General features: G+C 38.3%; 1 protein-coding gene across 2 annotated transcripts in view; it reads right to left on the bottom strand.

The window, feature by feature from the left end:
* The window catches only part of MICAL3 (microtubule associated monooxygenase, calponin and LIM domain containing 3), a 441,368-nt gene that overhangs the window by 8,237 nt on the left and 408,517 nt on the right, over positions 1-24,614 (bottom strand). The window contains exons 41-43 of one of the 2 annotated variants that reach the window (XM_030213784.1): positions 16,611-16,661; positions 7,207-7,272; positions 1,617-1,716 (exon numbers count right to left, since the gene is read on the bottom strand). In XM_030213784.1, the coding sequence (XP_030069644.1) occupies positions 1,617-1,716; positions 7,207-7,272; positions 16,611-16,661 (217 nt within the window). The remainder of the gene's footprint in view (positions 1-1,616; positions 1,717-7,206; positions 7,273-16,610; positions 16,662-24,614) is intronic. The other variant, XM_030213786.1, reaches the window with a different exon arrangement.

Below are 24,614 nucleotides of genomic sequence, written 5' to 3'. Positions count from 1 at the left end.
AGTTTCTTGATTAGATGTTCTTTGCATCCTGCATAGATTCCATTGCAGTAATCTAAATGGCTTATTACCATAGATTGTATTAATTTACGAAAAACATCTCGAGGAAAGAAAGGTTTTATACGTTTAAGTTTCCACATAGAGTAGAACATTTTCTTTGTGGTGCAATTTACTTGCGTTTTCAGGGCCAGATTCCGATCAATTGTGACTCCGAGTAGTTTTAAGCTGTGCGAAATGGGGAGGGAGTAGTTGGGGATATCTATAGCGTGAAGGGCAGGCACAACAAGGAGAAGTTGATCTGCAGAGCTCAATGATTGGGTAGGAGATTAAGAAAGCAAATACTGGGACAGAATGTGCGGTTGGCCAAAAGTAAGGGATTTATGAATCAATTTAATGTCATCTTTGTTTTAATATGTGTTTATGTGTAATGGAGGTTGATGGCATATCATGTGCCCCCCCCCCCTTTTTTTTAGCAATGTATTACTATATGGCATTGCCCAGCATCAAAAAGCGAGGTTTAAATCTCTCTTGTTTTTTAGGCATTTGCACATTGTTGCGGTTTATTGTCATCAATGTTTCCTGTGACGGGCTATTTTTAAGTCATCTCACAAGTACCGGTTTTTGTACGATATTGTTTTAGGTTATTTTTGCATCACAGCCCTTTGTTTTATTGCACAACATTTTAGTATCATATTTGTTCACTTTGATCATAAGGGTTTCCACTCACCTCTCCTTTAGTCACTCTCCTTGTGGTTGTTTGTCCCTCACTTACATAATTGTTAGTTCTCCTCTATTAAACATGTGTTTGTTGCATTCGTAAATGTTACAGCTTACCACTATTTTAGTCTGATCATCTATATTTATAAATGTAGATATATTTACAATTTTAGGTTAAATATTGGTTTTATGCAGACTCCTGATGAAGGCGTGAATGCCGAAACACGGCCCGTGTTGGGTCCATTTATACATCATGCACATTGGGATCTGTAATTTGTGAACTTAGGTCCATCCACACAAACAGTGAACTGTGCATTTGTTAATAAAGACTTTTGATGGTACGTTTATGGAACAGACTTTTTTTTGTGGTCACGCCACCTTTTTTTTTTGTCTTGCTATGACTCATAGGTGTGTGGTTCTCTTTATTTTGGATATACAGATATACTGCACAATTTTTATGTTTTATATTTTATCACTGTTTTTATTTGGGTTTTAAATCTATTATGTATCATGTTTCAAAATGTTTATATTGATATTTAATTGTTTCTTATTATATACAGAGTTATTATTGTAATCCACATTAGAGGGGTTCGCTGGTTGAGTGTCAAAATCAAAACTAAACCCTTAAGGTTAGCATTTCAATTTTTTTTGAATAGAGCATATAACCATGCTTTGCACAAAGGGTTAAGAGTTCTGTTTGCTTGTGTATATTCCTTTGAGCAGGAAAGCATTCATTTTGATTCCTAAGAGACATCATCGTTATATGTTATCTTTAAAAATGTATCTGAAACCCTTTGGGCATTTGTTAAAAGCACCCACAAGCTAACCGGAAAGGAACACTCTTGGCTGTTGCCACCCATGCAATTTCTGTATGGTGTCAGCTTTAAAGACCAATCACTCACAATATCATAAGCTCAGACTCATAGCGCACAAGGGCATTCTTTTCTTGCACCAGCTTGAACCATTCTTGCATCAGCTTTGGGTCGTCCTTCTTTCCCATGCCTGTCAAGAGAGAAGATATTTAGCCTCCCATAGGAAAGTCAATCCTCAAACACTCAGCTGGATCAAGAATGGTAAATATGCAATGGAAGCTGAACAAATGTTGCCTAGAACTCAGAGCTCAGTCCAGCCTGCTTAAAACACGCAAAAAAGAAAAGAAAAGAAAAGAAAAAAAAGTGGCACAGTACTGCAGAAATCCCTGTTTTAATAATGTATTTCCTGAGGAATTCTTTCTCCTTTTCTCCCTACTTTCCAAATCCATACTTCATTCCCTCATATAGTCTTTACCACATCCTTTTGGTGTGGATAAAAACATAAGACATTTGTCCTTGCACATGTTAAAGCTTACATCTGCTACTCTGTGCCTTTTTATTTTACTCAAATGATTCCTGCCAGGTCTGATAAATTACTTTTGTTCATAGTTGATTTAGAACCCTTTCATTTTTTTTTAAAGATGATACCAAATCTATTTTTCTATCAAATTTAGTTTTGCTAAATTCAGCTGCTATGGCTTAAGATTAGTATGGTTTCATTGTATTGCACCAAATGTTAAGAAGCCTGTGTGGATATTGGTTAATAGACAATTGGAATGATGTTAGCTTGATAAGAAAAACTAAGCTCCCTTTCCGTAGTTCTGGTGGAAGTTCTTACCAATATATTTTTTTTCAGAGGTACAAAAATGTGAACAAACACTCCCTGAATCCAGCCTCACATCAGGAATTCGTGAAGATTACTGTGTTCTTACAGTTTCTTATTAAAATGGTACTGTTAGATAAATCACTGTAAAAAATATAACAGGATATGTGCAATTTCATATGAAAACTTATTGGTGTAAACATTTAAAAAAATGACTTCTAAATTACCATGTTCTTTATATATAATACAGATTGAAACTACACATATATTTTAGGGGAGTATTGCATTTACAGTATTGATACACAACCTGTCTTATTTGAATAAATCCAGGATGTCAGACCACAAAAATAGGTGTTTTCTTTCAGGATATTCACAATGAGTATACATGAAATATGGTTGCATAGATTAAGAAGCCCTTTTACTAAAGTGTATTAAGCATTTAAGGGGTAATTCTATAAGGAATCACCTTGATTTAGGTGGCAAGAACATGTGTAAATGCTAGTATTCAAGTCATGTATGCAAGCGTGTTGATAAATGTATGTGTAAATGACCATTTTCCAGCGGTGTGCTAAGTACATGCTAATATTTGACCTCATACATTAGCAGGTGGCGGTTCACATGGGTGGAGTATCAGCAGGGTGCACATTTATGAATGTATATTATAAAGTACTACAATTAAGCATATGTCTTAATCGAAGGTGCGAGCATTTACACCAGCTCAATGGCTAGTTTAAGTGATCATACCTAATATATAGACACAATTTTCTACCCATTATGCTAGTTTCCTACAGGTACCTACTTTTCCATACAGAATAGGAGCCAAATAGGTACATTCCTAGCACCTAAAAATAGGTCCCTTCTTAAAAGGCAATTCTATAACTTAGGCTCATATTTACATGCCTGTTACCGGCATAAATGTATAATGACATATATGTGTGTATGTGCACACACGCATAAATGCAAAAATTCTACCTATTCTGCAAAAACCTGCCTAAACAGCTTATATTTCCAAAGGGGATATACACAGGGGCAGAGCATGGGTGGGACTACTGTAACTTATAGGGTGGGAGGAGGGGGGGCTACCTGCTTCATTTAGAGGTTCACATTTATGCTAGCTCTATGGCTGGTATAACTGTGGGTGCCTAAATGTTAGCCACGTTAATACTGGGTTATGACAGCATTCTATAATGGTGCCTAGGTTCCTTTATAGAATAGGATCCTACCTTGCACCCTCAGGGTACCTATAAGGAAGTGCCCAGTTATAGAATTGCTCCCTTTGTGTGCAAATTAGCATGTGTTTTTAATGCACAGCTGAAGTAATGGTCACTGCAGTGACTTGATATTTAGGGGAACTTTTATTAAAGTGTAGTAAGTTTTTGCATACCACATGTTAAGTAAAAAATTAATATGTGGTAAGTGAAAAAAGCCTGTGTGGTAAATACAGGCGGCATATCCAGCATCTGCCCTGCAATTACTAGACAGAGCAGACGCAGCAGGGACAACACATTACAAGCCTGGGCAGATAGCGCAGGTGGGGCAAACAATGTCAAATGCAAGGCACCTGCGGCAGTGCTACCCGTCCCCCTCTTGATTGCAATATCCAATTCCACCTCCATCCTGTTCCCTCCTCATCCCCAAATCTGAACCCCTCATCTTCCTTTTCTCCACATCCAATTTTTCAACCCTCCCCCAACACAATGCCCCATCAGTTTCCCAAAGCAACCCTTCTCCCAGGTAATCCCTAGTCCTCATTTGGCACAGGGTGGGAATGGTCTCCCTCTGCTCTTGCACTATCTGGCTTTGGGTTCCAAAATGGTACAGATGACCCCTAGTTGTATCCTCGAGGTACTTGAACTAGGGATCAGACTATTCTATAAAGCAGACCCCTACTTTTCTTTATAAGAATACTAGTGTAGCAGGGCAAATACACACATGTTTTAGACATGACCACATACATCAGCCATAGAGTCAGTGTAAGTGCATGTGCCTAGATCGCTAAAAAACGTTTTAATTTATAGTATTCTATAATTTACACATTTAACTGTCTGCTTGACCCACACTCCACCCATGTGTATCCCACCTTCAAACTATGCGTCATTACAATTAGACACTGTTTAATAGAATAGTATGTAGCTAGAATATTGGCATTTCCTCACATATGAACGTATATGCATTCTTGGAACCTTAAAATAGGCCCTCCTTTAAAGAATTACCTTTAATATGCACAGTGTAGAAAGGGGTGGGAAATAGGCATGGCTTGCACCTTGCAGTTCACACATGGTAACTTACTACACATTAACTGTTACTGCAACAGATAACATAGATCTATATTTTCTGAAATACAGTTAATATCCAGCAAATCTTTTTTTCTCTGCATTTATTGGAAGATGATGGGAATGCCCTTACCAGTTATTGTAGAGGCTCTGCAATTACCATGTATTAATTTTTACAATTAATGCACAATAACTACAAATGTATTTATTTAAAATATTTTTTACTACAGTTTAGTAAATCTCCAGTGTACATACATCTCTCTCATGTATATTCAGTCTGGATATCCTGAAAATAAAACTGGCTATGGAGTCACTAAAACAAGTTGGGGGCCATTGCTCTATAGGGGCTTTTTTCAGGTACCAGTGTACCAATGGACAGATGATATGAGAACATCAATACCTTATCTATGATCACTTAGGTGTCCCTTTTACTAAGGTGCGCTAACTGTCATGCAGTCCATTGGTATATAACAGGCTGCATTTAGACCAAACCAATCATTAACACACCTTATTAAAGGGGACCCTTCAAACAGCAAAGAATTATAACTATACAAGTCTATACTTTACAAATTTTAGTGCTATAAAAATTTCAATCAAATTATAAAATGAAAAAAAAAACCTGACTCAATTCTGGATCAAAACCCATTGCACATAACCTTGCAAAAATAGTGACAGTTTTTTTTTCTTTTTCTTGAAGATCACATATTTGCATACATCCCATTCACTCAGGAATTTCAATCTGGCATAAAATAAAGTCAGTGTAGTTAAAATATCAAACTTTCAGTTTCAAGTGAAAATTTTATATCCTCCCTAACAGTTCTATCAAGCCACATTTTCATTTATTTTATAATTAAATTTGGAAAATGATATGTCACATTGCCAACACAGCATTGTGACTGGAAACTCAGATGCATTTGATCATGCTTTGTGATTTACATAAAATATAATTTAAAAATTCATATTAACTACATTCCTGAAATAGTGGCAATTAAAAGATCTAATGTATTTACACTGGTTTTAGTACTACAATAACTGAAAAATCTTATATGCCTTTCAAAATCATTAGGAAACTTTAAGGGGCTCGACTGCTTGACTGTTACATCTTACCCCCTAGTCTGTGTATTATGTCAGCCTGTATACGGGAACAGTATTTACAGCTCTTCACTATTCAAAGTGAGGCAATGTTTGCTCAAATAACTTTCAACACAATTATTTAAATAACGAAGTTATAAAATATACTCCTATAATAAATGAATAGGTGCCCTGAGGGCTATCCCTTATGCTACAAGAGATGTCAGATTAAATTGGCTAAGTCAGAGTCATTAAGGGTTTCTTTTACAAAGTACGCTAGTGATTCCTGTGTGGAAAATGAGAGGAAGCCCATTCAATTCCTATGAGCTTCCTCTCATTTATGCATGGGAATTGCTAGCACGGTTTTGTAAAAGAAGCCCTAAATTTAACAATTCTTATTCTTAAGCAACATCTTCTCTATCATGTTCAAATAATCTCTGCTACTTAACAAAATAGTAATGCTAAAGCGTTTTTTTCCCTTAGACAATCTATGATTTGGGTCTAACTCCTTATGCAACCCTCAATTCTGTCTTCTTCGAACAGACCTGGGGAAGCAATACTTAGGGGAAAGATATGGCAACAATAGATTCATTCATTTATTTGTTCCTCAAATAAGAGGTTTAGATTTGATCCTTGAATGATCTCCTCTAGTAACTGTCCTACTTCCATACATTCCTTTCAAGCATCTGGTTTCTGAGCATCTCTGCACAATGTGCCAAATGAGAAATGAGCCTTTTAAAACATGCAAAATGACTAAATGCGGTATAGCCATAAATACTGGAAGGTTTCTCCTTTCCAGTGGTTGGGATGTTTTTCTTTTCCATATAAAATGCAGAGAACAGAAACAACCAAAACAAGAAGAGAGAACAGTCAATCAAGCTGTTAGTGACCTAAGCAAAGAGCTACAGCCAATAAGCAGAAGAATCTGGGAGGGGAAGGGTAAAAATAAAACCAGCCCAGCATACTGTCAAAAGCAGAACAAATGGTTAGTTTGGTTAAATGTGCTTACATTCCACCTTCACCCCCATGCCTCTATAATGGCAATTCTCCTCTGTCACTGCAGACTGATTGGTCAAACTCAAAATGCACTCAACAAGCATCATGAAGATTATATTATGTCAAATGATGTTTTGAAATGGTCTTCGCAAAGACACAGTATTCCTTTAATCTACAAATAAAATCAAGTGCTGGGCAAAAATATTCCCCCTTTAGGACAGAGCAAAGGCTGAAAGTGAACTAAGGGTCCCATTACTATAAAATAATGCCCCCTTGGTCTAATATTTGTTTTTCCCACCCCACTTTCAGCAGGAAAAAAGGATACTGTACCTTATAAAAATCACCACATATTCATACATTTTGTATGATCTTGTTAACGAGGATGCTGAATGTCCAAAAAAGAAAGATAGAAGCAGCAGCCATTGGGACTTGGTGGGCTTCTTTTGTCAATAGCCTACAACATCGTTGCTATGACAACTCAACTGGCATGGGGAAGGTTTGTTTGAGGTTACATTACCTTCATGGGTACAGCAAGGGCAGAAGGAGAGAGGTCTACGACGTGGTGTTCCAGCATTGGACTCAACTTCAAAGGGATCAAAATGAAGGGTAAAGAAAGGACAGGGAAGGACGGAGAGGGAAATGGAGAGGAAGAGTTGGGTTGAAAGAAAAAGACAAGCAAAGGACAAAAGCATATAAGAGTGAGAAGGAAACAACAAGAAGAAAAGAAAGGAAAAAACAAAGCAAGAAATGGAAAAGCAGAAACAAGGAAGCATATCTAACAAGAGTCCATCGTTAGTATAGAAATAAGATGAGCAGACTGAGGCATTGAGGGAAATGAGAAATTTGAATCTATATGAACATACATGTCAGAAGAAATATGGCTGTGTGTGTCTGATCATGGGAACCTACAGGTGTGGATTAGATTATTTGCATTTTATTTCAGGGTAAGATTTTAGAAAGTCTGAGTACAAGGTTTATGCCTAGGAAAGAATATGTGGGAAACAAAAACAATTGGACTGTAGTGTGAAACAAAGAAACTTCCAGACAATTCGCGCTCAATAGTTAAATAAATCAATGAACAAAAACCAAAACATTTATACAGTATTTATAAGAAACTTGTGCAGTCATGTCTGGACAAATATATATATTTCTTTTTAATAAGGAACATCTTTGTATTGAATCTTCCTTAAACCACACATATAGACATAAAATCAGTTCTGAAACATAAGACATATTTATAATATCAAGTTAAATGAAATGTTTCATTGATCTTAACACAACTGAATTGCTTAGAATACAGGATACTAAATTCCTACAAATATTTCACAAACTAGACTGCTCAAAATATTTAATTATCATCCAACACTATCATTAAAAAACATTTTGATCAATAATTGCAATAATCCCCTTTTCAATAAAGTAATATCTACAGTTAATTAAGCTATCAGAGATCATTGCTTATATAACATTTGATGCCCTTTATTCACACTGACAAGAGGCAAAAAGTCTTTGGATTCAGTCACCTGTACAGAGAAAAAGTAAAAACACCCAAAGACATCAGGTGGAATGCTCAATCTACAAATAAGTCTTTCCTAATTTGTAAGCATTGCTCAGGTTAAATAAGGATAAATAAATAAATTCCAATTATTCCTTTCTTCCAATTAAGTGTTCATTTACTAATGGTTAGCACATGTAATCTGTCTTGGGTTCCCTAGGAATAAAATGGGCCCTGCAGTAGATAACATGTGTTAACTATTAGTAACTGGCTCCCTACATGTGAATTGAAGAATCTCAACTGGATGAAGGACACTGTTGGGCTCTCTTTCCCATAATTTCCCATCCTTGAGCTCAGTTTCACTTGGATAAACTTGTATTTCAAAATGTCTTCCTTGCATTTGAAATGTATTTTCAGAATATGGTGTGTTTACTTTCTGTGTATTATGGCTTTCAAGCTTGACTATGCCTGATTTTCTTAACATGACCAGGTTTTTCTGGGGGTTACTTCTTGAAGAGTCTCAGCTTCACCAGGGAGCATCACAGAACAACTATGACAGACAGACACAAAATGCTCTTGTGTGCTTTTTGACCAAAAGAAATAGCAAAAAAATGAAATTCCTTTAGCACTACAGAAAAAACCCCAGGATAAGATCAAGAAGGTTTTAGAGATTAATATTAAAGATGACAAGGTATGGCATGTATAGAACATAAATGAATTCAGAGACTGCAGCCTCTGTTAATTAGCGGCATGTACATGTATAGGATTGCAAAATGGTAGGCATCCATATGTAACTTGCACTTGTAAGTTGCCAGTTTTCTCTGTTCAGTTTTTTTTAAAATGGTTGTTCCCATTGCACGTGCAAACAAATACAAACATACTCCTGCAAGTATAGCATGTACCACTTGTGTTATAATATTTTATTTTTTAGCTATTGCAACCATCAACACAAAGCCGGTCATTTTAAAAGCTCTATTCATGCTTTAAACGACCTAATCCCGACACTTACTTGTTTTTGTGGCCAAAACATATAAGCCAGAATTTTACAAAAAGGCAGGACAAAACAGAAGTCACAAAAATGTCTAGGGCTGGTGGAGGTGTGTCAGGGTGGTACAGGGCATGTCTTGGGTGGTGTGGCATTCTCTATATCCATCCTCAATTCTGGATAGCACGTTGACATACAGGCAACGCAAGATCTAAATCGGGACTTGGACCACCTTTAAATCATGAATAAGTGCCACCTCAGTACTTCCCTGTGACTGTTTGTGTTGGAGAGTCTGTGAGCATGATTGCTATTTTTGTCTACCCAGGTGTGTCATCTGAAACTCCTCTGTCTCCACACTTGCTACTTTCCCCACACTTCTATTACTATGCCAAATACCTCTTTGCCCTTCACTTATCCCCTGCCCTTACACCCCCCCCCCCCTGGGGTGCAGTGGGTCCCTTCTGTGATCCTGTCTGGTTCTCAGCATGTTCATCATTCTGCCCACAGCCCCTTGTACTGTCTGGGGCACTGGAACAGTGTCACCATGGCAGATCCCAACCCATGTCTTTTGTGTAGTTTAGGCAAGAACTGCTGCTTTGGCGCCAGTACAAACCATCCCATGCAGCTTCCACCAGAGATTGTAAAATGGTACACATGCCATTTTAATATGCCTTACAAAAACTTATTTTATTTATTTATTAGGATTTATTTACTGCCTTTTTTGAAGGAATTCACTCAAGGCTGTGTACAGTAAGAATAGATTAAACATGAGAAATAGGCAATTACAGCAGTGAAAATATTCAAAAACAATACAAAGTATGGCATGGTATACTATTTACAATGCCAACACAATATGTAATAGAACATTATAGGTGATAGTGAAGGGTAAAGCAAAGATGTAACATATAGAAGGGTAAGAAAGTAGGAAGAGTTAGAAAGTAAGGTGACTAATTAAAAAAAAGTTTCACACGATGTCAGAGAGATGGTTAAATATTAGCTTAGCTAGGGTAGGAGTGGATAAACATGTCTTGCTGCAGTATGTGCAGCCCAAGTCACTCCTTTTGTGTGTGACTTCGTCCATTAAAGGCCTGGTTGAAGAGCCAAGTAGAGATAGTCTTGTGTTAAGCACAGCCTTTCAGGCAGTGAATTCCAGAGTGTGGGGGCTACTCCAGAGAAGGCTCGCTTGTGGGTATCACATCATGTAATGTATTTTGGAGAGGGTGTGGTTAGTGAAAGTCCTTGGGAGGACCTCAGTATCCTTGATGGTGTGTGGAGGATCATCCTATTTTTAAGGTACTCAGGGCCATTTCCTTTCAGGGTCTTGAAGATCAGACAGAGTTTTACATTTAGCCCTGTATTGTACTAGTAGCCAATGAAGTTTTTGCAAAAATGGTGTGATGTGGTCACGTCGCTTGCAACCTTCTATGAGTCTTGCTTCTGAAATTCTGAATCAACTGGAGCTGGTACAGGCCTTTCTAGTTGGGAGGGTTATAAACGTTGCTATTTCTTACATCCAAGTTTCTGAAACTGTGAGCAGCTCTAAACGTTTAAGGCTGCAAAATGTCTATGCCTACCATTTTATTTATTTATTTATTACATTTGTATCCCACATTTTCCCGCATAGCAGTAGGCTCAATGTGGCTTACAGGTTCCAGAGAGGAGAGTATCAACTCCGGGAATATATATAGAGTGGAAAATAGAGTAACAGAGTTACAAAGCCAGGTGCTTAAATGGCTCAGTATCTGTCCCCACTACCAGAGAGTATAACCACTGAAACATGAGCCAGAGTTATTTATAGAAGATTTGGGTGGTACAATATTCTTTTTATTTAAATTACTTTTTGTGATTTGATGCCCTTTATATTGTATTTGCTAATGGTGTACGTATTATGTTCCTTTTCTGTGTAGTGCTTTTACTTTACTTTATGTTAGGTTTTTATAACTCGCTTTTTCCCCTCAAAGGATAATACTTGAAGAGTCTGATTCCATATTCAATCAGGATAATACAATAAAACAAACTAAAAACAATAATATATCAATTTCATAAATTTTATTGGACAACAAGAATTTTCTAAAAAAATAAGACTTTAATAACTTCTGAAAAGAAAAATAAAAAGTTAAAAGATTAAAATAGAGGTTAAAAAAAAAGCAAAGCCATTTGCTAAATGTTTTGTATTGCCCTGGGATGCAACGTTTGTGGGGTTCATTTTCAAAACAAAACAAAAAAGTCCAAGTTGCGATTTTTGACATTTTGCTACACAGTGTATCCAATCTTCAAGGGGGCGCATTTTGGGCAGGACATGAGTGGCACAAAAAGATAGCCGCTTTTCTGCAATAATAGAAGAAAATGAAAACATCTAAGGCCAAAATTAAGACTTTTTGGCTAGACCTGTTTCAATCACGACTAAGGATCCTGTATGACCAAATGACCTCTGGCAGGATTAAGGCATAACCCCTTACTCCCCTAGCTATAGACAAACAAAAACAAAAAAACAAAACAATGTGAAGGACATTTAATAGAACAGCAATCAGAACACAGAAAACATAGAAGCCACATAGCAGAACAAATATTACACCAATTTCCTTTCTTTTAGCAGCAGAATTCCACACAAATATATAAAATGCAGTTTTTCCCACATTCAAAACCTAATTTTATCCAAGTGTATTAAATTAATATTTTTGAAGGGAGACAGAGAAGGTAAAGGGGAGCTCTTACAAAAAAACAAAAAATTGAAATTGCTTGGATTGAAACAATACTCGACATATACAAGGAAATTTAAGTACAAAATTAGCCCCTAAAGCCAAAGCCCTTGGGCGCAAAGCCAAAAAGTCCTTGCGCCTTTTCTGCATTTCTCTAGACAAATCAGGATAAATTCTTATTTTAGATCCCAAAAACAGAGAGTCTAGATGTCTAAAGGAAAGTCTCAGAACAGTATCTTGATCCATCTCCAAGGCAAATGAGACCATCACGGTGGTTCTCTGAGTAATAACTTCTAGTGAGGATTCTAAGAAAGATGTAAGGTTCATACTGCTTCCTATTTGGGCATGAGGAATTCACCCAGCAGATTTTATATTACTCTGTAAGTATTGTGCCCAAACCATAGGAGGCAGTGAGTCACCTGACATTCCTAAAATTTCAACCAAATATTTCTTTACCATATCTATTGGTGTTATTAAAGGTGACCTAGGAAAGTTGGTTAGTCTCAAATTAGGTCTCCTAGATTGGTTCTCCAAATATTCCAATCGACGAAAGGTACAATTTCTCTCCCTAATTGAGACTTGTCCCAAAGATTCCAGTGTATGTATCTTTTTATCTAGAAGTTTCACTTCAGAAGATTGTTGGGCAGTTGCCTGTGCCTGAGTAAGGACTGCTTCAGACAATACCTTAATTTCAGCAGTATTTTTAGATATCAATGATTGTAAAAAAGAGCGTAAATTAAATGTCAGGTCCCAGAGTGACTCCATTGTCACTATGGCAGGTTTTACTGATGCCCACAAAGAGAGAATAGGAGGGGGAGCGTTAAGAATCTGGTTCAAAGTACTCACTATCTGTAGAGGCAAAGTTTGTGCTGCAACTTGGTCTTCCACCAAGCTATTCCTCACTTGGAAACCGAGCTGCAAGACTTGCCTCCATACCGTTCCCTCCTGGCTGTGGGGGAGCCACACGCAGGATGGGGCTCAAAGAAACCCCATTGACACTGCTGGCCAACACAGACACGCCGGCTCCAATAGCAGGGGAGGAAGCCTGTCTGGGTCCAGCCATCAGCCCAAACTGCTCCAAAGTTGACTGCTGTAGAAGGTGGGTCCCGGTGGGGGTCGAGGGATAATCTCGCACCTTTCCTCTCCTTTTCCCCATAAGTACACAAGTATTGCCATACTGGGAAAGACCAAAGGTTCATCGAGCCCAGATCCTGTTTCCAACAGTGGCCAATCCAGGTCACAAATACCCGGCAAGATCCCAAAAATGTACAAAACATTATACAAGGAGTTCAGAAGCCATTCCCAGCAGTGAGTTAGAGTGTATCTGGATGCGTCTGCAGCAGTAATCCACTACGCCGCCATCTTGGATCCCTCCTGCTGTGCAGTCCCCAGTGTCAAAATATTTAAACAGCTCTCATAATTCATCTTTATCCTGATCTCCTTGATGCTATACTACAAGATTCCGTAATCTATATTGGTGACCTCGCCATTAGTTGCATTCTCAGGATACTCATAATGAGTATGCATAAGATAAATTAGCATACACTAGAAACTCAGTCCCTCTGATATTCAAAACCATTTAACCAGCCAGGAACAGCACCTGGCTGGTTAAATGGCACTTAACCGGCTAACCAGTGATATCCAGCGGAGGATAACCTGCTATCCCCCGCTGGATATTCCCAGTTAGGGCTAGCAGATATAGCCAGCTATCTCCAAATATTCAGCGCATAGCCGGCTATTGTAAGTGGCCACATCGGGCCACATAAATATCTGGGATATCATTGGCATGCTTAAACTTAATCTCCTATCTCTGAATATTAATTTAGCTGGTTAAGTTAAACTGGTCAAAAATAAACCAGATAGACAATGCCAGTCACTGGAAAAGACTTGGCATTGAATATCTGGGCTGACCGCTGGCCATGAGAGTTTGCTGGGCTTCATCCCGTGGTCTGAATATCGCCCCCCCCCCATATGCAAACTGATCTCGAAAATATTTACTGCAGACATCCTGAAAAACTACTAGATGAGGTTTGGGAAAGCCCTGTCCTAGTAGTAGTTCCTACATGGATTTGGAAATAATTCTTTGACAAGAAAGGACATTCACAATCATTTGTGTCACAAAGTTTCAAACTTATTTTCCACTGCATCTCCTTGTGACTCTGGGAAGCCACTTAACTCACCATTGCCCCAGGTCCAAAATAAATATCTGTATATAATATGTAAACAGCTTTGACTGTAACCACAAAAAGGCAGTATATAAAACCAATCCTCCGACCTTTCCAAAAAGGGCTGATAATCTCCCCTCCCTCTCACCCCCAGATCCAACATCTCTCCTTTTCTCTTCCTTCCCTTCTGCTCCTCTTCCCCAGGTCCATTATCTCTCTTTCTTTCCTGGGGGTCCACTCTCTCTCTCTTCCCTCCCTCCCTCCCTTCCACCCCCATGAGCAAAGACACAAACTTGGTGGTGAGCAGCATCAAGCTCTTCTCATGGCTGCTGGAGCTCTCTGCCTTGGCCATAGCTTCCATCGGTGATGGATCTGCAGCTCACTCCTCTCCCTTCCCCAGGGTTCAACACCTGATCCCCCTCTCAATCCCCCCACAGCTGGTTTACCTTAAAGGCAGTCTTATGTTGGTGCCTGGCAGTGTTAATGTTGCACCTACACTGCCTGTGGCCTGCTCTGAAGCTTTCCCTTTGACCCTTCCCATCTCCTCTGACATCATTTCTTGTTTCTGTATGGGCACATCAGAGAAAGCTTCAGACCAGGCTGCAGGCAAGAAGTCCTTTAAGGTAGGGGTGAGGGGGTTGATGCTGAATTGCTGGATCGGGCCGAGGTAGGGGTTGGGAGTGGAAGAGAGAAGAGTTGTTTTGAGGAGACAGGAGATGCAGCAACATGATTAATTTTTTAAAATCACAATTACTAATACATTAATTGCAGAGTTAACTGCGATTATCTTGCAGCCCTATTCAAAGTGTAACCTTTCTGGATATAGATACCTTCTTGATATTCAAAATTTGTTTAAACATTAATATCTCAAGAAAAGCTTCAACTTAAATATACTTCTGCTGTTGCTTGCATTCAGCAGCATAGAGTTTTTCCATCTTCATATGCAATACTTAAAACTATACAAATGAAAAATTAATAGAAAACTTCAAAAATGGTGAACACAATTTTACAGATTTTAACATTATTAAAAAGAACCCAAATTTATGGTACAAATCCCACTTAGGAGAAAAAGAATCGATAAGCGATCATGGGAAAAGCAAAGGGCCTGAGAACTGTAATGTGCAAGTTCCACATGAAGCCAGTTGCAGCTCACATACATCACATGAAGCCAGTTGCAGCTCACATACATGTGAGAACACAGTCTCACAAGTGCATGGAATAATTATCACAACATTTACTAGAAAGACAAGACTCAAACACTTTCAAACAATACTGATGTGCAAAGCTTAACTTGCCAGTGAGATCAAAATTTCAGCATACTCAATGATGCCCTTCTTTAAAGTGTGGGACACACACATAAGAATCAAGTTATAAGAAATATATACAAGGAAGGGGAATAAAGCTGCTATAAACTTAGCATGTAATTTAATCCGTTTGGGGTAGCCACAGGCTAAATGCCAGCAGCGTTTTAAAGGATTTACATTTTTCTTCTTCCCTTCCCTTTTTAAACTAGTCAAAAATAACATCATAATCTCACGTCATAGAAAATGTGAACTCAACATATGTATCTACAGATTGGCAAGTACAGATTTACACGGTTGCTTCTCTAAAGAAATCCCGAGACAGCCTAGTTAGTGAAGGGAACTTCCCAACCAATGCCATTCAGGCCCCATTTCCTTACAACAATGATCTGTATTCTGTTTGGTACATAAGGCTTCATATTCTAATTCTCTAGATACCAGGTACCCCTGGTTGGGAAGTCCTAAATTAGTAGACAAAGAATTAATATTGCTGTAGGAATAGCGTGATAGGAAGAAATTCCTTTCTTTTATTTAAGAAAGGAAGGCAGACTGGGATATAGACAAACTATATTATTAAATATATTATTATTACGTGTTTGATTTCCAATGAAAGAAAAAAACCTACTAATAAATCAAATCAGGCAGAGAATGGGAAATTTAATTTGTCAGCATACAAAGCATACACAAGACAATGTATGCTTTAAACAAGTTTGAGCTCATATTCACTCCCCACTATAAATATATTACATTGAAAGATATTCTTGACAAGGACTCAGAGTAAGTTTTGCAAATGGATCTGAAGAATCATAGAAATAATCTGACTTCTGTTCTGATTGATTCTTTCTAGTGACATTACTTGTGTGTTGGTGCAAGAGGCAGGGTTTCTTCCCAACACTGCATATTTATAGGAAACTTTTAAAGAATTGCAGGCTTAGAAAGCCACCTATAAAATTTCAACAGGATAAACACACTGCTGATAAGGCAAGCAGCTATATCATTTATCCTGTACAAGATAATTTCATGTGTTAATAAAAACTTAAAACTAAAGTTTTCTCCCAAAAAATTTAAATCATAGAAAAGTCAAGGGGAGTGCTGTAATACAAACAAAATACTTTATATTAATTGAACTTTAGCAGAGGAACCCTGCAAATATCTATGTCAGTTGATTCTGAGGTTTTCTTCTTGTTATTTATAAGTGAAGGGATAGGAAGAGATGGGACAGGGAAAGGAAAAGGGTAGCAGAATTAGTAGCAGTATTGTCTTCTGCTATACATACCACCCAGGTGCAAGTCGATGATGTCACTGTAATAAGATTCTCCCCAATAGTCTACAAGGAATCATTAGAGAAAGTTATTGCATCAAACACCCACCCCCAAAATGAGAAAGCCAAAAGAGAGAAGAAACACATGACAGTAATAGACAGGGATAGCATGGAAAAGGACACAGACCTATAGTCAAAGTATAGTGTAAAAGATTTTTTGAATCATAGGAGTCAACTTTTCAAAACCATTGGGGGTGCTAAACTCAAAGGAAATTACCTCTCCCTGGACACATTCAAGGAATTCATTCAATATTGAGTGTGCTCAAGCACCCACAGAGCTGGATTTTATGCTTTGACTCAATATCTATTTTTATTTGCTCATAAAATTAAAAAAGGACAAATCTGTATACAATATAGAATATTATCTTAAGTTACAATCTGAATGACTGTGTGTGAAAGGGGGGATTTTTACTTTGATATACCTCCTCTCTGAAGTGTCCTGAACATATAAAATCCTTTTAAACTAAAATTCCATAAGAAAGGGATCTTCGGCGGGTGTGCTGGAGAATGGGTACCTTGGAGTGGAGGAGTAGCCTAGTGGTTAGTGCAGTGGACTTTGATCCTGGGAAATCGGGTTCAATTTCCTGTGCAGCTCCTTGCGACTCTGGGCAAGTCACTTAACCCTCCATTGTCCCAGGTCCAAATAAGTACCTGTATATACTATGTAAACCACTTTGAATATAGTTGCAAAAAAACACAGAAAAGTGGTATAAGAAGTCCCATTCCCTTGTAAAGAACCAATCCTACATTCTGCAGAAAAGGAGAGAGAGAGAGAGAGAGAGAGAGAGAGAGAGAGAGAGAGAGAGAGAAAAGAGACTGCTCTCCTCAAATTAGGTACAGATATCCAAACTATATAATAATGAAAAGATTATTTGTAAGAAAAAGATAAATTTTACACACAGTGCTTATGTTGCTCCAATAAAAGGCATCACAGTTTGAAAAGAATCCACGATTGAAACATAAACAGAACAAAGAAGAACAGATTGGAAAGTGAAAAAGTGAAGACTAAGAAATAGGAAGCGGAATCAAAACCAAGAGTAGATGTCCTTTCAGTGCCACTGATCTATCTTAGCTAGCTAGACTAGGGGAAAAGAAAAGCTTGTTTCTTTAATAGTGAGGAAAAATGCTCAAAAATGGGACTTTTCCCAACTCTTTCCTGATACTTTTTCCTAGGCTATTCCAATTGAATTGGATCAATTACAAGGAAATAGGTGGTTCAGGTCAGTTAGGATTTGCTATGGGAGCAAAAGAAAATAAAATTTTAATTCTACACCTCACAGAAAATAATGGGAGCAGCACAGGCAAAATGCAGGCCACTCAGACTTATTCATGTTCTGGGGCTGCAGCCCCAGGCAGGAAGGCAAGCAAAAGTCACATATTTAAGGTGGGCAGTAAACCTTTAAGCTATAGAAGCAGGGCCAATGACCAACAAAGGAGAGTACAGACTGGCTTTGCCTCCTGTATACTTAGAATATATTTTTATTAAGGAATATTTCAAAACACACCAGATAGCAGACAAGTACAGTATCTATCCCCTTTTACAGTGGCATATATTTAGGAAAACCTGTTTTTGGGCCACCATTTATCTAGTGGAATTTCAAACCTCCAGAGGTTTAACTGAGCCCTTAGAACAGGCAACTCTGATCCTTAAATATCAAACTCAGTTGTGTGTTTACGATAGCCATACTGAATATATATGAGAGAGTCTATCTTCATTGTATGCAAATGCATATCATGGATATTCACTGTAGCTATCCTGAAAATCTGACCTACTTGTGGTATTCAAGGACCAGAGCTGCCTATTTTTGTCTTACCAACCAACATAATACGACGACTTTGAAAATCTGTGTTATGTACAGGGCAGTAATAGTGGCCCCAATATTAGAAGTACCATTGTGGCAATTGTTGAAATGCATCATTATAAAACTGACGCTGCATTAGTAAGCCTAGACATTGAGAAAAAATAAGATACTGTGGCATGGCCCTATCTTTGGGTTGTCTTACAGTCACTTGGTATCATGGGTAGATCATTGGGTTTTATAAGAACGCGTAAATTGGGTTTTCCCACTCTCAAACATTTTCGCTTCAAATCTATAGTGGCAGCTTCGCCTCCATGTGTTGCAGCATGACTTTGGAATGCACTTCCTCAAGATTTAAGATTTGTAACTTCTTTCATTTCTCTTAGGAAGCAGTTGAAAACATATTTACTTGATATGCTTTAGAATACATAATTTTAGGAAGTTATTCTATGAAGAACTGAATATTTTAGATGGTTGTATTCTCTCCATTATTGTTGTGGATTTCTTTAATATGTAAGCCACTGTGAATCCCAACGGGAACTTCAAAAGTATAGAAAACTCCATTAGATTATCTTAAAGTGGATACAGTTATTCTATGTGGCTCTAAGGGCTCAAATGCTTGTTAATGGAGTATTATCTATCCCCTTTCCAATTGAGCGTGGCGTGCGCCAGGGACGTCCAGTATCTCCGTCCCTATTTGTTCTGTGTACAGAATCGCTAGTTAGGAAATTACATCAAGATATGGATGTTGAAAGTATTCAAATAGGTTCATATAAATTTAAAATGCCTTACTTGTGGATGACCTTCTCCTCTTTTTAATAAATCCCCTATGCATTCTACCTAGAGTATTGGCTCATTTTGATTAGTCAATTTACTGGTTTGAGGATTAATATTACCAAATCTATAATGTTAAGATTAAAAGTTGAAAAGAAGATCAATGGCCAGGCCTCTTTTCCTTGCAGTGGGCAAAGGGTCAATTTAAATATTTAGGAATTATAATTCCTAGACAACTTAACCAATTATATGATTTAAATATTAAGCCATTATTAGAAGAGATGAAAATGTTGCTTGAACACTGTAAGATATGCCTTTGTCACTTATGTAAAGAATACAATTAATCAAGATGGTACGCTTACCAAAATGGCTCTATGTTTACATCAGGGGCGTATCTGCGTGGGGCCTCAGGGGCCTGGGCCCCCGCAGATTTCGCCCTGGACCCCCCTACCGCTGCCAACCCTCCCCCTCCGTTGCTCGCCTACCTTCGCTGGCGGGGGACCCCAACCCCCGCCAGCCGAGGTCCGCGTCCTCCTGCCGCTGCCGGCTGCCTTTGGTCCTTTAATTCTTCCATTGAAGCTGGCGCCGACGAAAGTTTCTTTTGAGTCTGACGTCGCTGCACGTTGTACGTGCAGGACGTCAGACTCAGAAATTGTTTCTGAGTCTGACGTCCTGCACGTACAACGTGCAACGTGCAGCGACGTCAGATTCAAAAGAAACTTTTTCGTCGGCGCCAGCTTCAATGGAAGAATGAAAGGACCAAAGGCAGCCGGCAGCGGCAGGAGGACGCGGACCTCGGCTGGCGGGGGTTGGGGTCCCCCGCCAGCGAAGGTAGGCGAGCAACGGAGGGGGAGGGTTAGCAATGGCAGCGGCTGGGGGGAGGGGGATCGGCAATGGCGGTGGCGGCGGCGGCGGGGGGGGGGGGGCTATAATGTGCCCCCCCTCTCTGGCCCTGGCCCCCCCTACCGCCGCAGTTCAGATACGCCCCTGGTTTACATCACCTTCATATTAATGTTTCCAATAAAGATTTGAGATTATGGAATAAGCTGTTAGCTAAATTTTTATGGAAAGCAAAAATAACCCACATACGCGCTTAACATTGTTAAAGGTGCCCAAATAAGAGGTAGGCTTAGGTCTTCCAGATATTAAGATTTATAACATGGTTAGGCTAATAAAAACCAAAACATGATTGGGTTTTGGGTACAAGCACATACTATAATTTAGCATGGGAATCCCAGATGGTACGTCCTTATAGGTTATCTTACATACTCCATGCCAAATATGCTTCTACATTGAAACTTTCCCATAATACTTTGGTTGCTTCAGCAATGTGGGAGTGGAAATTAAGTAGGAAATGGTTTGGATTACCTTTTACATACTCTCCTTATCTACCATTACCGGGCAATGGGGACTTTCTCCTGGGATTAAGTAGAACAGGCTTTCAATCATGGGAAGAGAAGAGAATTAAAACTATAGAACAATTGCAACAGGATGGAAATGTTCAAATGCTACCCTACAAGCTAGTTACCAATTGAGTACTTCTGATCGTTATTTATATCTACAGGCTTTCCGCTATGTAGGCGGGTCTAGTAAATAATTATACTACAGTATGGACTAACACAACATTTCAACAAATATTGGCCCCAAGAAACAGTTGAAAAGGGTCTTATTAGTGTATACTATACAGCATACATGGATAAATGCCATAATAACCCTATTCAACACACCATTCAGAAACGGGCCTGTGATTTAGCTACTGAATATACTCCTGAAGAATTTCAGGAGGGTGTATTGGGAACAGTAGGATTTGACTGAGTGTGTACTGTTTAAAGAATTGTTTTATAAAGTAATATATCGGCTTTATGTGAGTCCTAGCCGAGTGTTATAAAGTATGGACTAGATCTGCAGAATGTTTCACCACTGTTGGTGGCCTTGTCCATAAATTGCTCAGTTTTAGGTAACATTATGGGGTCATTTGGACCAATTCCTTAATCATATGATGACCTGTTTAGAGAAACTGCATTTATTGGATTTGGATGATGACTTGGAACTGAATAGTGAAGAACAAGTATTGTTTGTTTGGAAGTCTTGCCTAATTGTGAAATGTAGCATACTGCTGCAATGGATTTAACGTGAACACTCATCCTTATAGTTGTAGAGGAACCAAATGCATCATTTACTTCATATGGAATGACTGGCCATGTTGGGAGGAAGTCGTAAAAAGATTACTCACTTTATTCAGACATGGACCACATTTTGGACTCCCTGATTGTGCAGTGGTTTACTGAATACATTACAATGCTAATCGGTTGAACATGGCTGCCAACTTCCATGTGAGAATTGGACTATGTATTCCTATGCTACCTTTCTCCAGATTGAGTACCGTCACTATCAGCTGAAGGTGGGAAGGGGTGGGGAATTGCTTTCTGGGCATTGTATTGTGTTCAGTTTATTTGTTGCTGTATACATATTGCATTATGAAACTTGAATAAAGATGACTTTTCAAAATAACACCTGTGTTAAAGATTTTATTGCAGTTTTTAACATGTTAACTTTTTTTTAAAAAACTTATTTCAGATGTAATACAGCATGAGATGCATAATGCACAATAATTAAAACTGTGTACTAAATTTGAAGTTTTTAAAAAACTGCATAAAAATGGAAGTCATTTTAAATTTTGAAGTAAGCTTTATGTCTCCTAACTTCAATGGTTAAAACAAAAAATCTAACCACCCAGTTAGATGAATGGGGATGGGAGTGGATGAGCGGAAGCTGCACGGGTCTTAGACTTGGAGCACCCAGGAGTATGGATCTTTGAATCAGTACTGTGGGCACACAAGGGCTTTGGGTTTGGGGTTCCCATATCTTTGAGTCCCCAAAATAAGATCCCCATCTTTTTTTATTCTGGTTCTTGCCCATTTCTTCAACTACTCCTCTTCCCTACTGTTCAAGGGCCCAGTGTAGGATCACATTGCTACCTTTTCACATGTAAGGCTACTGCTGTCTGAATAATGGGAGCTAGGGCTATTCTGGTATTGCAGATTTGCAATATAGGTTTTGAGTGACTTATTTACAGGGTTTTGTGTTACTTCACAACATGTCTGGTGATTAGCATGAGAAACCAGTCATTTCAGAGACTGTCAATTCAATATGAATTTTTTTTTAATTTATACATTTTATATAGTCTGAGTTTATTTCAGACTACATACAAAAATCATAGATACATATATGAGAAACTGTGACATGATTTCTGAAACACATTTATGAGGGGCTAATTTTATAACATGTTGCCTAAGTGAAAAGTCCAAAAAGGTATCTGTTTCATAAAAAACAACATAGGTGACTGTGTGCCTTTAGAAATTAGGTTTATACAAGGACCCCTTGTAGTTCACCAATGCTCAAGCATAAATTTACATCTGCTCCAAAGGTGTAAATTTCTGTGTGTACTCTATGAGGGTAATTTAAAAAGCTTTGTCCACATGTGAAGCCCGTTTCACAAGCAGAAAAGGGCTTTTATAAAACTGATTGGCCACATATGCAAGTAAAAAGTAGGCAAATGGAAGGATTATGCTTACATTTATATGATCTTCACATCAGCATTCCTGAGCACGTTTGCTGCCCGATTGGAGTTGTTTGCTGGCATTTCTATTGTTGAATTTCCTATTTCGATGCCTCATACTAAAAGGAAGGAGGCGGTGAAAGGCCAACTGCCGCTGGCCAGAACATCGTCCCCAATCCAGCAGACGATTGGTCGCTATGAGACGAGTGTCCCACCTACCGGAACGGTTGATCCCGAGCTGAGAGCTGAAGAAGGAGCGTCGGCTCTGTTGTGGATAGAGACATCCTTATCACCTCCGGATCTTAATCCTCCTCCGTGTCCTGTGTTCTTTGGGCGGAGTGCAGAGGGCCCAGCTGAATCGGGAGTCGATGATGGTGGGGCCTTGTTCGGCAGTGCACCAGCCCAGACCGCGGGAGAAGTGATTGTGGAGCTTGAAGCTCCCACAGAGATTACACTGGAGTCTATTTTGAGAGCTATACAGGCTTTAACAATGGCAGTTTCAAAATCAGCCCAGGAAACGGCTCTTCTCGTAAAGTTGAAACTTTAACTACTTCATTGGAAAAAGTTAAATAGGACTTGAATCAAATATCATCTATGCAACAAGAAGTTGATTTAAAATCTAGTACTGAACTATTAATAAAAGATAAAATTTTGACTTATAGAAAAATAGAGCAAACTGAGAACTATAACAGGCGATTGAATTTAAGGATTTTAAATTTCCCTATGGCTAAAGGAATAAGCTCAACTGATTTCTTAAAAAAATATTTGCTGGAAGTTTTACAATATCCTTCTACGGCTATTCCTCTGCTTAATAAGACCTATTATCTACCAATATCTTCACAGATTGGGGTACAGCCTAAAGGTCTAGGGAATGTGCCTTTAAATCAAGAACCCCTGTTAGAAATTCTAGATATATCAGCGCTACTGGAAGAATCACTGTCTGATGTGACTCAACGACGAACCCTAATTGTCTCGTTTATATTCGAGCAAGATTTAAACTCAGTAATAAAGTTATACTTTTTAAGAATTCCCTAAAAACATTTTGTGGACAGAGAATTTGGGTTTTTCCAGATGTTACAAAGACAACACAGGATAGAAGGAAACAGTTTCTAGTTCTTAGAGAAGAGACGAAGGCGTTGGGTCCAACATTTTTACTGGCATATCCATGTAAATGCCTAATACGATTCTTGGGGAATAAATATGTTTTCTTTGAACCAGAACAACTTTGAACATTTCTGGACATGAAAAAGCTTTCTAACAGACCGAAGGAATGAGAGACAGAACAACTGATTAAGTATAGATTAAAGTGGGAATTAAGGACAGGCCATATAAAATATTTTCTTTTTCTTCTTGTATTTTGGATCTCCTCATCTGTAAAACAGTCCCCCTCATTTAGGTATTTGTGGTCTAAGGAAGAGATTTGATTGTGGTTAAATAATTTCTATGAGATAATTTTCTATTGGTTTCTGTTTGTATACATTCTCTCTCTGTATTTCCTTTTTGCAAGTGAATCTTGTAAAAAAGATAAAAGTGATAAATAAAATAAAAAAATAAATTAAAAAATTTCATCCATGCATATCTTACAAAGTATATACATAGATAGCAATTCTGTTGAAACTATGCAGCTGTGACACTTATGGATGGTTTCCATAAAAGTATGCACTCTCAGAATGCCTACTTTTTGCACATGTATATCCAAGTTCAATTTATAAGAGCCGTTTAAATGTAGAAAACGCTTTATAAAAATTACCAGCATCTCTCTATTTATCAATGAAACAAAGTTGATTATTTAAAAGTATGGGAGTAGATAATTTTCAAACTGTACAT

Source organism: Microcaecilia unicolor, chromosome 9 (genome assembly GCF_901765095.1).
Source record: "Microcaecilia unicolor chromosome 9, aMicUni1.1, whole genome shotgun sequence".
Taxonomy (NCBI): domain Eukaryota; kingdom Metazoa; phylum Chordata; class Amphibia; order Gymnophiona; family Siphonopidae; genus Microcaecilia; species Microcaecilia unicolor.
This window is presented reverse-complemented; position numbering and strand designations above follow the sequence as displayed.